This window comes from Centruroides sculpturatus, unplaced genomic scaffold, assembly GCF_000671375.1.
Source record: "Centruroides sculpturatus isolate CEXI.00-Female unplaced genomic scaffold, Cexi_2.0 scaffold1325, whole genome shotgun sequence".
NCBI classification, from domain to species: Eukaryota; Metazoa; Arthropoda; class Arachnida; order Scorpiones; family Buthidae; genus Centruroides; species Centruroides sculpturatus.
The window spans coordinates 63,665-80,126 of NW_019386027.1; the positions used below are offsets into that span (position 1 = coordinate 63,665).

General features: G+C 31.6%; 1 protein-coding gene across 1 annotated transcript in view; it reads right to left on the minus strand.

Moving 5' to 3' along the window:
• LOC111613193 (sodium-dependent phosphate transport protein 3-like) overlaps positions 1–2,014 on the minus strand; it is a 7,700-nt gene extending 5,686 nt beyond the window's left edge. Inside the window, exon 1 of the mRNA XM_023354539.1 lies at positions 1,975–2,014. Coding sequence (XP_023210307.1) covers positions 1,975–2,014 — 40 coding nt within the window. The remainder of the gene's footprint in view (positions 1–1,974) is intronic.
• Positions 2,015–16,462: the final 14,448 nt, after the last annotated feature.

Sequence of the window (16,462 nt, forward strand, 5' to 3'; positions counted from 1 at the left end):
TTAATAACTACGTTAAAAGTATACAAACTCTATTTTAAATTTCTAGCATTCACTAAAAGTGTTGATCAGAGTTATTAGCAATCAAATGTTGCACTACTTTATAGTAGTTTAACACAATTACGCAAATTTTTAGAAGTGAAAGGATCGCGGAGGAAGACGGCGATATTACATTTAGAATAAATTCTGGAATTTTCAAAAATAGGAGAAGAATTAATAAAATTTAGTTAATAATTATGTTAAAAGTATACAAAATTTTATTAATTCTTCAACCATTTTTGAAAATTCCAGAATTTATTCTAAATGCAATATCGCCGTCTTCCTCCGCGACCCTTTCACTTCTAAAAGTTTGCATAACTGTGTTAAACTACTATAAAGTAGTGCAACATTTGATTGCTAATAACTCTGATCAATACTTTTAGTGAATGCTACAAATTTAAAATAGAGTTTGTATACTTTTAACGTAGTTATTAACTAAATTTTATTAAAATTTATTAGAAGACACTCCGACAGTTCCCTTGTAAGTTCCTAATGTCACGCATTTAAAAAATTCTTTAAATTGTGCTCAGTAGAGAAATAAAACATTTTGAAAATATGTTAGATAAGAGTATATTATACCCGTGAAAAATCTAAAATAACCTTTATAGTTATATAAATCAAATACTATAATATCAAAAACATTAAAACGAAAACTATATACAGAATTTTTGTATTTTAGCCTATCATCGTCATGTTTATCGCCATACTCGAACAGTACCAAATGTCAAGATTTTATTGGTGAAGTTTGAAAATGTGGTATCTCACATTTTTTAACATAAAATATATTTTTTAATGTCAATTCTAAGAATCGGGAGCAATCACAGCCGCGTATCAAACGGTAATCTGCTAATCAATCAGATATCTCAAAAAACCGGACTAAATATTTAAACTCGACAACCTCAAAAACCAATTAAACCATATTGTATGCTGGCCAGTAATTTTGTATTATGTAATTTTCGAATTCGAATGGAACCATAACGCTGGTCCTATAGAAAGAAGGGATGTTGCGAACGAGGTTTGACATTCAAAAGTAGTCATTGACATTCTCCTGGAAAAGAGGATGGTCAACGACCACAAATTAAGACTGGTCTACTATTAATATTTGAAAAGTAATTCGTGTTAGACAGGTTGTGATGGCCTGTATGTGACCGAGTTGCTAACCTCATTGTCTAAAAGACTTTATACGACTTGTTTAAATCAGGGCTGTGGAGTCGTGTAAAAATCTACCTACTTCAACTCTGACCAGGGGCAGACTTGTTACCAAAATAGACTCGGAAATTCTGATGTCATTACGTGACTTCAGAATAAAGTATTCAATAGAGTTCTAATATTGAACGTAGAAACGTTTTTATTCTAAAGCTGGAAGACTCCTCTAATTAATGACACAGTCAATATACAAATATGTATTCGAAAAGTTTTACTTTATTGGTTGTTATATATATCAGAGGGAAAGTGTAGGAATCGGTCAAAAAAACGACCCCTCCCAAATTTTAACATTTTTAATTCGGGACACCTTGAAATTTCGAGATATGGAAAAGTTTCGGTCTTTTCTCTGTATGTGTTTACTTTATATTGTGTGGGGGACACGATTTTGTTCACTCTGATTGAAGGCTTAATAATTCTTGTGGTTTTTAAATCGGTGTCAAATGGTTTAATACAGGAGTTAAGGTCAAATGTGTGAGACTGCGGATTTTAGAGCCAAAATTTTGTAAATGAAAGGAAACTATCCCATTTTTTCATTGATTGAAATTTTGTAAACATCTCCACAGAAAAACTCCTTGCGGGGTATAGGAGCGGAGGTCTCCTCCAACTATCAACAGTTTGGTGGGAAAGTTGACACTTAGCTGCCATGAAATGCAAGTCATCATCAACAAATGGACGGCTTCCCACACTAATGTTATAAAAACTCGCGCCACCGGAAACATAGGGCGGACCAACCCACGCAAGTTATTTCTGTACTTGTGTCGTCGATCTCCATGTTCAGGAACGGAATCCCGTCACAGAAGACATACGACCGCCATACCTCAGCCATTCCCTCCAATCTTATGCATAGATGTAATTGTTAGAACTTTGTAAACTCTCTTCCCCCGAGTAGCATTTAACCGCATTTAACCGAGTAGCGTTTAGCCAGATACACTTGTGATCGAATTATATATGTTAACTTTAGTTAATCAATAAATATTGTTTGTTAACCTGTCAACCCGTCGATCCTTTTCCCGTGAAGACACCTGTCCACGTGCTCGCGATCCCCCCCAGTGACTTTTGCTTTCTTAATTCATTTACTGACGAAGAGATCGAGTTTTAACACTCTTTGCCGTATATAACATTTGGGAAGAAGGCCAAGATTAAATATATAATGACATGTACGGAAAGAAAGTCACCTTACATTCATACTTTTAGTAACAGGTTAAACGTTTTTTTTTTTTTTTAAATTCATTCCTTATAACTGAATATAATTATATTATGCACTTATATACATATTTTATAATATCAAATCAGTAAATTCATATAAAACTTTTCTTGAAATTTTTAATTTAAACAAAATAAAATTTAAAAATATTCATAGATAAATACTGCAAATACATTTTTGTTTTTATTCCATTAATAATATTTCATTATGATGATTCTTTTTTTAAATTCTTGAATGCACACCAGTATATTATTAATCAAACCGGAATAACATCACAATCTTATTGCATCATAACTTCGTATATTATTATTAGTGTTTAAGTCTGTACTTTTACTATATTGGCTGTTATGTACAAATTACAAGGGAAAATATGGAAATCGTGTCAAATTTGACCCTCCGAGTTCTTTGCAAATCTTGACGACATGAGTTTCCGAATCCAAAATCGTCAAAAAATATAAATTTGGGTGTGTGTTGGCGTCTACGTCGTTAAATATCTAGGATGGGGTAACGATAAAAAAAGGAAATTTTGGCAAGGTAAATTCTGTATAAGGGACATTAATGTTATGAAATTTTGATAGTTATAGGTGAAGATTTAATGAAGATTTTATTCGCTACTAGTATTTATAATTTGTTTTTAATATAAAACTCAACAATACTTTCAAAATTAAGTTGTTTGCCATTTTATAATTATCAATAATATAAAAATTTCTTTTAACAAAATCACATAACATGTGGAGCCACACACAATTTTTCGTTTTGATTAATTTTTTGATACGATCTCATAACATATAATTCAGTTAGAAATAACTCTTTGTTTATCATCGCTCCATAAACTGTTTTGCAACATTCACATTTATATGAAAGGCTCTGAAATTTGAAGGTTTTTTTTCCGTTTTCTGTGATATTTCTGTTATCCGATATAGGCGTGAGAAAATTCATCAGCTGATCAGATGTTGTTGCACATGAAGGTTGATTTTGCAGGTGTTGTGTCAGAGGTGGATCGTCGATAATGTAAAATTGTCATTATATGTCGCTGCTATGACCATATTTGGTTCGAGACTTGTACGATTCTTTCTATTTACTTGTCCAACGGTTGACTTTCTCCTCCTTTAACAATAGGTTTTTTAATTTAACATTTGATTGTTATAANGTAAGTTCCTAATGTCACGCATTTAAAAAATTCTTTAAATTGTGCTCAGTAGAGAAATAAAACATTTTGAAAATATGTTAGATAAGAGTATATTATACCCGTGAAAAATCTAAAATAACCTTTATAGTTATATAAATCAAATACTATAATATCAAAAACATTAAAACGAAAACTATATACAGAATTTTTGTATTTTAGCCTATCATCGTCATGTTTATCGCCATACTCGAACAGTACCAAATGTCAAGATTTTATTGGTGAAGTTTGAAAATGTGGTATCTCACATTTTTTAACATAAAATATATTTTTTAATGTCAATTCTAAGAATCGGGAGCAATCACAGCCGCGTATCAAACGGTAATCTGCTAATCAATCAGATATCTCAAAAAACCGGACTAAATATTTAAACTCGACAACCTCAAAAACCAATTAAACCATATTGTATGCTGGCCAGTAATTTTGTATTATGTAATTTTCGAATTCGAATGGAACCATAACGCTGGTCCTACAGAAAGAAGGGATGTTGCGAACGAGGTTTGACATTCAAAAGTAGTCATTGACATTCTCCTGGAAAAGAGGATGGTCAACGACCACAAATTAAGACTGGTCTACTATTAATATTTGAAAAGTAATTCGTGTTAGACAGGTTGTGATGGCCTGTATGTGACCGAGTTGCTAACCTCATTGTCTAAAAGACTTTATACGACTTGTTTAAATCAGGGCTGTGGAGTCGTGTAAAAATCTACCTACTTCAACTCTGACCAGGGGCAGACTTGTTACCAAAATAGACTCGGAAATTCTGATGTCATTACGTGACTTCAGAATAAAGTATTCAATAGAGTTCTAATATTGAACGTAGAAACGTTTTTATTCTAAAGCTGGAAGACTCCTCTAAGTAATGACACAGTCAATATACAAATATGTATTCGAAAAGTTTTACTTTATTGGTTGTTATATATATCAGAGGGAAAGTGTAGGAATCGGTCAAAAAAACGACCCCTCCCAAATTTTAACATTTTTAATTCGGGACACCTTGAAATTTCGAGATATGGAAAAGTTTCGGTCTTTTCTCTGTATGTGTTTACTTTATATTGTGTGGGGGACACGATTTTGTTCACTCTGATTGAAGGCTTAATAATTCTTGTGGTTTTTAAATCGGTGTCAAATGGTTTAATACAGGAGTTAAGGTCAAATGTGTGAGACTGCGGATTTTAGAGCCAAAATTTTGTAAATGAAAGGAAACTATCCCATTTTTTCATTGATTGAAATTTTGTAAACATCTCCACAGAAAAACTCCTTGCGGGGTATAGGAGCGGAGGTCTCCTCCAACTATCAACAGTTTGGTGGGAAAGTTGACACTTAGCTGCCATGAAATGCAAGTCATCATCAACAAATGGACGGCTTCCCACACTAATGTTATAAAAACTCGCGCCACCGGAAACATAGGGCGGACCAACCCACGCAAGTTATTTCTGTACTTGTGTCGTCGATCTCCATGTTCAGGAACGGAATCCCGTCACAGAAGACATACGACCGCCATACCTCAGCCATTCCCTCCAATCTTATGCATAGATGTAATTGTTAGAACTTTGTAAACTCTCTTCCCCCGAGTAGCATTTAACCGCATTTAACCGAGTAGCGTTTAGCCAGATACACTTGTGATCGAATTATATATGTTAACTTTAGTTAATCAATAAATATTGTTTGTTAACCTGTCAACCCGTCGATCCTTTTCCCGTGAAGACACCTGTCCACGTGCTCGCGATCCCCCCAGTGACTTTTGCTTTCTTAATTCATTTACTGACGAAGAGATCGAGTTTTAACACTCTTTGCCGTATATAACATTTGGGAAGAAGGCCAAGATTAAATATATAATGACATGTACGGAAAGAAAGTCACCTTACATTCATACTTTTAGTAACAGGTTAAACGTTTTTTTTTTTTTTTAAATTCATTCCTTATAACTGAATATAATTATATTATGCACTTATATACATATTTTATAATATCAAATCAGTAAATTCATATAAAACTTTTCTTGAAATTTTTAATTTAAACAAAATAAAATTTAAAAATATTCATAGATAAATACTGCAAATACATTTTTGTTTTTATTCCATTAATAATATTTCATTATGATGATTCTTTTTTTAAATTCTTGAATGCACACCAGTATATTATTAATCAAACCGGAATAACATCACAATCTTATTGCATCATAACTTCGTATATTATTATTAGTGTTTAAGTCTGTACTTTTACTATATTGGCTGTTATGTACAAATTACAAGGGAAAATATGGAAATCGTGTCAAATTTGACCCTCCGAGTTCTTTGCAAATCTTGACGACATGAGTTTCCGAATCCAAAATCGTCAAAAAATATAAATTTGGGTGTGTGTTGGCGTCTACGTCGTTAAATATCTAGGATGGGGTAACGATAAAAAAAGGAAATTTTGGCAAGGTAAATTCTGTATAAGGGACATTAATGTTATGAAATTTTGATAGTTATAGGTGAAGATTTAATGAAGATTTTATTCGCTACTAGTATTTATAATTTGTTTTTAATATAAAACTCAACAATACTTTCAAAATTAAGTTGTTTGCCATTTTATAATTATCAATAATATAAAAATTTCTTTTAACAAAATCACATAACATGTGGAGCCACACACAATTTTTCGTTTTGATTAATTTTTTGATACGATCTCATAACATATAATTCAATTAGAAATAACTCTTTGTTTATCATCGCTCCATAAACTGTTTTGCAACATTCACATTTATATGAAAGGCTCTGAAATTTGAAGGTTTTTTTTCCGTTTTCTGTGATATTTCTGTTATCCGATATAGGCGTGAGAAAATTCATCAGCTGATCAGATGTTGTTGCACATGAAGGTTGATTTTGCAGGTGTTGTGTCAGAGGTGGATCGTCGATAATGTAAAATTGTCATTATATGTCGCTGCTATGACCATATTTGGTTCGAGACTTGTACGATTCTTTCTATTTACTTGTCCAACGGTTGACTTTCTCCTCCTTTAACAATAGGTTTTTTAATTTAACATTTGATTGTTATAATTTTCGAACATTTGATGCTAGTAAAAGTGATATTCGATCGGTTTTCTTCGCGATGTTTTTTAACGATCACGACGGCAAAAATATGCATTAGAATTTCCTTACATTAGTGCAAAAACAAGCCTACTATCCTCATAACTGTATTTTTGCAACAAATAACTTTTTATTCGATATTCCCGACAATTTTCCATTTATCCTGCACTATTTTAAAGTTATAAAATTTTCGAAAAGAAAAAAATATAGGTTTACTAATTTTTCATGGGGATAGAAAAATTAAATATCGGACCTTCTATTGAACTTATCCACTCCCTACTTAATTTATAGCCCTCGTTTTTAAAATTTTATTATAAATTTAAATTTGCGAATTAGAACGCGAATAATAAACCTATCCTGACTAGACTAAGATTTCACTAACTACAGTCTTAAATTTTCTATTACAAGCCTTCCTTTGACAACCTGAGCGGGACTTACCGACGTGAGTCAATAAACGTTTGATAAATCACACATATCGAACTTCATTCCTCAGAATACAAACATTATATCGGTTGATTAAAAAAAAAAGTTTTATTAAACACTAAAAACGCGTTGTCATTTCATATAGTTACAAGCAGGAAGAAAGTTTTTATTTACAGGGTAAAAATACACTTAGCGGTTTGTTGACAGAAGCAGGTGAAATCGATTGCGTATTTATTCATAATATAACACTTCTGAAGTAAAATGTTTGTACTATATTTAACATTGATTATACTCCATTTAGTTACTACTGCTTTTATTCAATTTTATTAAACTATAATTTATGTAATAACAATAATTTAATATAATTAAATAAAGTTTCTATCACCCTGATCTTTAAAGACCGTATTTAATTCCAAACAAATTTCTGGTCAACCACTCAGAAATTACATAATTTACTGTTAAAAAAGAATTATATAAGTTAGTATTTTTAGATACAAAATTCTATCAACGAGTTGCTTAATTTTCTCGGCAATATTTGGCTTCTACATCTGTTATAATATTTAACTTTAAAAAAACTTAAGCTACTCACTTATAGTGTTGCCCCGTTACTCCGTTACTCTGAACGAACTCTTCGCTTCAAGGTAAAATCGACAAACTTGAATATTTATATGCGGGAAGCTCTGTCACTAAGAAATTAAAAAATTATTTTTAACTCTCGTTTTATGCCAGACAAATGAAAATTGCAAAATCAACATTTTAAAATTTAAATTCATTGCAATATTATTTTTCTTTAATTAACAGTTACGTTTCATACATGGGCGTTTGCTTTAGTTGCATTAAATGTCATGATATTTAAATTCAAATATTTTTCTTAAAGCAGTTAGATGACTGTCAGGATGATATGGCTAACAGGAAAAGTATGGCATATAGGGGCGAGACACTACTAATTTGAAGTGAAGGGCGTATATTTTAAATTAAGTAAACCAAAAATATTTTTACCAAAGTCGAAATATTTAATTACTAAAATTATATTTGAAATATATAAAACTTGATAAATTTTCCATAAAAATTTTAGTTATTTTTTTGTACTATCTCCACTCATCCAAAGTGAAAATGTTAACAACCATTAAATACGGAAATTATTTTTATAGTTCTGGATATTTGCTCACGTTTAGTCTGTTCTATCCCTCTTCATCTACAGGGAGAATGGGTTCGGTCAGGCTCCAAAAGAGTTGCTACTGATGAAGGACGAATCCTGAGATATTTGACAACAATTAATTTCTAAAAAATTTCTGAAAATTTTTGACTATTCGTACATTATTCTGAGTACCCCAGAATGATAAATTTAATTCATGATGTCATCAACATTTTACGGAAATTGTTTCTCATTTTAAACTATCTGTGGTATGTTTTACGTACAGTACATGTACGCTAAACTTTTATGTACAGGTAATTTCAAGTCAACATTAGACATCTTTTAATAAGATATTTAACGTTTTTTTTTGAAATCGTGTCAAATTTGACCCTCCGAGTTCTTTGCAAATCTTGACGACATGAGTTTCCGAATCCAAAATCGTCAAAAAATATAAATTTGTGTGTGTGTTGGCGTCTACGTCGTTAAATATCTAAGATGGGGTAACGATTAAAAAAAGGAAATTTGGCAAGGTAAATCGTGTATAAGGGACATTAATGTTATGAAATTTTNGAAAAATACATTATTGTTACTATTATTTTAATAACATTTCATGACAAAGATTTTTTTTAATCGCTTGAATGTACTCCAGTATATTTTTAACCTGAAAACATTGACAAACGGCTGTTTTCAAGGGCATTTAGCTCTGTACAGCAAACAGGGGCGCGTGTGACGTTGCGATTTTTTGTCATGTGAAATATAATTTGTTTCTGAATAATACGAAATAAAGAAAATTAAGTTTTATGCTAAAATGTTTTAGAAATATATTTTAAAAATTGGTGTATTAAAATTTTTTTAAATTTTTTGTGGGAGTTTTTTCTGTAAAGCACGAAAAAACAATGTTAGGTTAGTGAGGTTATGCTTAGCATATAAGTAATAACAAGAAAGTAATATAAAATTTATTAGAAAATAACGAAAATTCGAAATTTATGGCGGGTTCGGAGATTCAACTCGACAGCATCCGATGTCGTCACGTAATCAGTTGTTATAGGAGATAAAGGTTATAGGTGTTCCCGGGACCCAAAACAAATGACGACATTTGAATGCTAACTATAATCTTTTGTGCAAGTCTGTGTGGGAACAGTAGAATGTTGATAGTTATGAAAGGAGTGTTTCAAATGTTCTCAACTAAGATGGTGTTTTTTCAATACGTTATATAACAGAATAAAAAATAATTAAATTTTTAGATTACTAAATTCCAGATTTCACAAATTAGCTAATTAGAGCTAAAAAACAACAGAAACAAGCAATTTTATACCGAATGTTTACATATTTCAAAGATTGTAGCCTTAGTGGGATGGCACTTAGCGGAAATTTGAGCTCTACTGTTTTTACAGGTGGCTGATTCGTTGATCTAATATCAACATAGACAGAAAGTAACCAACTACAGTGTAACAGAAGTTGACTATCAATTTTATCCGCCAATAATCTGTCTCCTCGCCTATAACTACTTTACACTGGGAGAGGACGGTATTTTTTTGCGAAATATTTATGGCTCGATGGTGGGGAAAAAACATTTACTGGTTGATACAGTCAAAAGACACATACAAGAAAGCAAATCAAAGCTTAGATCGCTACAGACTTGATTACAGTTTTTACAAAACTCCTCCTTCCCATGTTATATCTATGGAACACCCTTCTTTTGTTTATTGGATAAAACAAAGCTTTGTTCACATGCCTGTTGAGCTGTAATTGGTATATTATAGCTAATTGACTATTCTTCAACGAATAAGCATCGAGTCGGATATGTGGGGTGAGACTTTTCATGAAAAAAGCCATGCCTTCTAAGTGATACTTTGTCAGCTACAAACATATACAAACGATCATAAATAATTATGTAAAGTTTCTTTTTACCGTCTTTCGATGTTCGTCATTTGCACGTGGTTCTTCCTTCTTGACCTTCTTGGGTGAGTTGTGTAATGAGGTATCCTGGTTGGAAAGCACTTCCTCGGTGATAACAAAATGGCTCACGAGGGCTCTGGATAAATAATCAGCTTCTATATTCTGGCTTCCCTTCTGATGTTTAATGTCATTCTGATACATGCTTAGTTTCAAAGTCCATATAAATATCCTTCCACATGTGTTTTTTTATACTTTTCAACCACTGTAAAGCTTGATGATCAGTGTGTATGGTGAAATAGATATCATGGAGTTAAAAGTGAAACTTTTCAATAGATGCTACAATTGCAAGGTATTCTTTCTCACTAATGGTGTATTTATTTCATATTCAAGTAAAGACCTAGAGAAATGTGCAATAGGAAGTAATCCTTTAATACGGTGTTCCTGTTTCAAGATACTCCTTATACCATCTCCACTAGCATCTGTATAAAGATGTGTAGGGAGCAAAGGGTTATATATGTTTAAAATGGGTCTGGTGATAAGTGCTCGTTTTAATTTCTCAAAAGATTCTTAATATTTAGTTGTCCAAGCCAAGTTTTGATTTATCTTTAGAAGTTTACTTAGAGGAGATCTTAAATTTGCAGAGTTTGGAATAAATCTATGGTAATGGTTTATGGACCCTAAAAAGCCTTGTAATTGATATTAGTTGGACATTTTAACTTTTGTATAGTTTCTATATTTGATAATGAGGGGGAGTAACTTTCTGGTTTGATGTTGAACCCAAGATAATTAATCTCAGATCTAACAAACTGACATTTTTTCAGATTTAAGTAGAGACCTTCTCTTGAACATAATTTAAATACTTGTGTTACATGTTTTAGGCGTTCATCCACGTTCTGACTAAAATTTAACAGTCATCAAAATAATTAATGAGAAAAGGAAATCTATATTTATTTAGGATATTATTGAAAACTAGCTGAAAAATCTGGGATGAAATCTTTAGGCCAAATGGTAAACGATTCCACTGGAAGTTACTAGAATTCGTTACAAAGGTAGTTGATTCTTTGTCTTCAGAATGAAGAGGAACCTGACAATAGGCTGACAGAATATCTACAGTAGAAAATATTTTCGCACCTATAAGTCTACCCAGCAGCTCATCTATTCCGAGAATAGGTTCATTTTTAATTTAAAAAAATAGACTTGAAGTACAGTAACCCCCCTTTCATCTACAAATCTTTCATTAAATTAAACTTTTGTTAAATTAAGTTGTCTGAATTTTACAGATAAAAGCTCATGCGATAAGTACTAGAAAATGAGTTGTTATTATGTATAAGCTCTGAAATATATAAAAACATAATGAGATCTATTGAGTGACTTAACATCTCTCTTGAGAAAAATTTATTTTTCCATTTAAAACGAATTAGAAACTTTATTCTAAACGTGTTAAGCCATGTGTTAGACAAAAGAGAAAAGGAAGTACACTGCCAATACGATTTTAACTCGAGTTGTGACAGATCGAGTCGAAACACGTAGAACAGCTTACTGCTGTTACTGATAAATTTTGAAATACAGGTACTGTACATCACACTACAGAAGGCCACTATATTGAATACATGCCATATTGTTAGAAAATTTTTGAATACAGACACTGACACTTATTTAATTCTAGTTTATGTTTGCTATGTTTTGACTCTGGTCTGGCATAGCACACAGCCACCGGTATCTACCGAGTATAACCCACTAAATACTGTAAAATAATAATACTGTAATAAGCGCTGAGCCCAAACCGTTAGTTGTTGAAAGTTGAAATTCGGTACACAGTTAAAGTATGTCATGAGATTGTACACTAAGAAAGAAATTTTCGAAACTCCTACCTTCGCGAGGGTGAGGGAGAGAGTTAAAGGTAACAAAACGGGGATATAATATGGTCTGTAGTCGGGCAGGAGGCCTGATTAACTATAGACGAACCTCCGAAGAAGAACGAAAGTCAGTTATTTCGATACAAAATATTTCTCCCGAAAGGCGATAGATGACCGGCATTTCTTTATCATTGAAGGAAAAGTATGATGACATACATTGGCAAGCCAGTACTAATTTGTGGTGGAAAGCATATATTTTAATTATAATAAATTAAAAATATGATTAAAAATTGAAGAATTAAATTGAAAAAAAAATTTCTAAAAATGTAACAATGAATAATTGCACGTTAAATCTATTAAAAAGATTAAGAGTAATTACTCTCAACTCATATTTACTAAAGTCAAGTATTTAATTACTAAAATTATATTAAAAATATATAAAATTTGATAACTGATAAAATTCGTAGTTATCTCTTTGCCGACTCTATCCTAGATGAAATATAAAAAAAAAACAATAAACTGGTATTAAAAAGACTTTAAAACCATTACTGTTCTTTATTGTCTTAGTTTTTCTCATATATGCATTTCAATTTTTCACTCCTCATTAGTATATTCATAAAACAAAGCTTAGTCTACTCAAAAGACCAAGGCAATTACAAAAGGCAACGGAATATTTTTTACAAAAAACATTACAGACGTAGAGAAAACTCGGAAAACCACGTGGCCCGCCTGTCCGAGCGAGACCCGAACCCACAACCGAACACCAAGTGTTCGGGTAACGAAAACCGCTTGGCGACTGGTGGGTCGTTTCGGAAAAATAAAGCTAAATATTTCAAACAAGAGTTTATGTTTCAATCTTTTTATTCAAAACAATTATAAATTTACTTTTCGGGTATATATTCGATAAATGTTAAAAATTCCTTTATTATTTTACATTTAATTTTTGAATGATGCGGTCACAGTTGCGTGATTTTATACTGAACAAATCCAGAATTATTCACTTTATCACAAAAGATTTATATATTTTCTAAATACAACGTAAGCTGTCAGTCTATAGAATGGAATTTTAATATTACAAAACTTAATTTAAATATATCTACTAAGTAAACTTGAATTTATATTGATTACGAAAAACAATACAAAGAACAATTAATTTCGAAATAGCCGTAACAAATAACAGAATAAATTTAATTGAACTGCGATAATCACTGGCAAGTCTGTAATAAACACGTTATTATTGTTGTGATACACGTGAATAAAGTTCGATTGTTTTCTCTTTAACCGGAGAAGTTAGTGAACGTCTGCCGACAGCTTCTATGAGAACTTGCTGCATTCTTCAACTTTAATAAACCCGAGAACACGAAGTGTAGAGTTGAAGCCATCTACCAGTGAAAATATATAAAATTCTTATTAATATGGACCAAGATACAATTAACAGTTAAAGAGCGTAACTATAATCTGCTGACAATTTTAAATAAAAAAGTAGCTACCTTCAGAGGGATCCTCTTATCCACGTAGCAGAAACCAATGGACAGACACAAGGAGACTTTTCCAAATCTTTTCATGAAATCTAACACCTGACAAAGAATTTATATTCAATATTAACTTTATTAAACAAATCTAATTTATAATAACAATAAAATCACAAATAACTTTTAGTTTTTGTAACAAATTCAAATCGCAAGTTGCAAATTGCCGAATGTCTTGAAATCCATTTTGCATCTAAAATATTAAAACAAATACAATTAAAATATATAAAATGTTTTAAAATAATAATAATAATAAATACCGTGAAAGCAATGCAGCATAGAAAACAGCCCCATATAATGCAGACAAATGAAAGAGCAATCATCAGCATGAATATCCAAATTCTTAAAATTCCATTCGTGTGAATATACAAATAAGCGTAATAGAAAAAGCTCGTTCCCCAAATTATTCCGAAATAAATAACTTCCAAAATTATACCGAATTTTGTGTTCAACTGATTTGTAAAAGTCCACAATTCTTGGTGACAGATCATCAAATCTTGTAATTTCTTTCTTAAATTTCTGTCACTGTTCCTTATAATGCAGAACTCCGAACAAAGTTCTTCAAACTCTCTGTAAGAAATACGTATGAGTAAAATAACCAACAGTAAACCATGTGCCATGCCTCCTATAGTTAAAGTTGTTACAAATCCATATGCAACAGTGCATATTAGAGCTTCAAATTGAAAGTGTTGCTTTTTTTCAATATCCGGATAATAAATATTCAGGTTGACAAATTGAAAAACGATCGTGAATAATATGGCGACGAATGAAACATAGAAGGAGACTTTTACTAAAGCATTATAGTAGACGTCTATTCTTTCATACAACCTTTCGTTTCGTAATTTCGTAATCAGATTGATCTTGTTGTGGCTGTTGAAGGTCAGAATGATCGAATAAGTAAGGAATAATACAACAAGAGAAATGTTTATTATTTTGCCATCGTCTCGAAATACGTCAAACCATCCAAGACACAATGCGTATTCACCTCAATGTGGTAACGATTGCCACGTTAAAAGAATTGTAAATTGCCATAATATAAACTGGAGGCATCGAACGTAGATGTTCGTTAAGTTTTGATATTAAGGTTTGTAAATTCGTTGCATACAAAAACAAACTCGGAATGGATCCAAACCGTAAACCAGGGCCGTGGTCCAACATGGTGCAAGGAAACAGCTCATGCAAATTTCTTCCTCAATATTTCAATTCATCTTGCCGGTGCTTCTGCGGAACATAATATAAACAGAAATTCACTCGAAATATCGGGATATATAACGACGCTAGTTTAATTTTTATGCAATTCTAATTTTCTAATAGCTCGTTTGAAGTCGTGCCAAATTAAATTTTCTCAAGCACTATCCATCATGTATTTTATCGTAACTCTATGTAATGGTTTACTTTACTAATTGAAACGTGTAGTTGTTTACCTATTATAAAAGCTTATCGATTGCAAAGGCTAAATATAAACTACAAAATATGTGATATCCGTTATATAACGCTATAATCACATCAGATTTTCGTAAGCATCAATTAGTAATTACACGAGCAAAATTATGGAGTTTTATTGAAATAACAGGGAAATAAAGACAGACTTTATCATTTTGATGACAGAAATGACGTTTTTACGCGTTTTATGAATATTAACGTTTATATTCACGTTCAATATATTAAGCTAATAACGAAAAAAACGTAAGAATAAATTGAGAGTGAGGCAAGTGCTTGTTGACAGAAGCCAAAGGAACTTTGCATCCTATTTCGTTTGGTCACTCCAGATATTACCATTGAAAATTAATGTTCAATAAATTACGTTTATTGATGGGTTACTGCATTTGAAAATATTCATATGGGGATATCCATAAGTTACGTCTGCATTTTTCTTTAAATTTTTACTCCCCCTCTCCTCTTGTCCCAGTGTTTTCAAGTTTCTTAATCCCCTCCTCTTCTTCGGATGTTTTACAAAACTCTACCCTCATTTCACCTTTATCGCTTTAAAAACGATAGATACTAAAAGTAGAAATAAAACGTACGAGACATTTTAAAATAGATATAATAATGTGAGACTCAGCAGCCTTGTTTACTTACTTAACTACAGTCTAACCTATTTCTTTAACAATCGTTTTATCGTTTAAATATCATATTTCACACCTGGGAGTTAATCACTCAGCAAGTTCTCAGTTGCTAAAGGACGCTTTCACAGAACCTTCCGACCTATTATTGCAAGTTGTCAAATAAATATTCGCGTTTTTCATGGAGTATAGAGGGCGCTACATTTTTTCAAAATGGCTACTTTATCTAAGTCGCTTGTAACTAGTAATATAAAATTAATCGTATATCACTGTCCGATGTAATGACATATGCAGCTTGTAGCTGTTTATCCAGAAATTTTATAGGAGGAGAACAATTATTCCTAGTTGGACACGTCATTATGTGGTATCGAAACAAATGAGGGAGATCGTTCTATACATATTTGTGCCCTTTGTGTTAAAAACATCAGCGTTGACATTGTCCCATCAGGGCCGGATTTACAAGTAAAAAGCTATGTAAGTTGTTGGTCAGGGTCTCAAACATTTGTACAAAAAAGAAAATTGAAGTCATATTTTGTAATAAACATTTTTATACAAACTAACAAAGTATACTTTACTTTTTATTTTGTGTAGTATTTCATTAATTTTTTTTTCTAAGAATTAACATAAGGTTTTTTTTAAATAATTGATAAAAACCAAGATTTTTAATAGAATGGGTATAAAATTTAATTAAATTAAATTATAAAACAGAAGAGTACTGAAACCTCACATCTTTTTCTTCCAATATCCGTATTAAATCAGAGTCATAGTCTGATTTAATTCTTTTCCTTTTATGATTGACTCTTAAAATTGTGAAGGGTTGGTAAGGGGCCTTACAGAGTTCAGCTTAGGGCTTT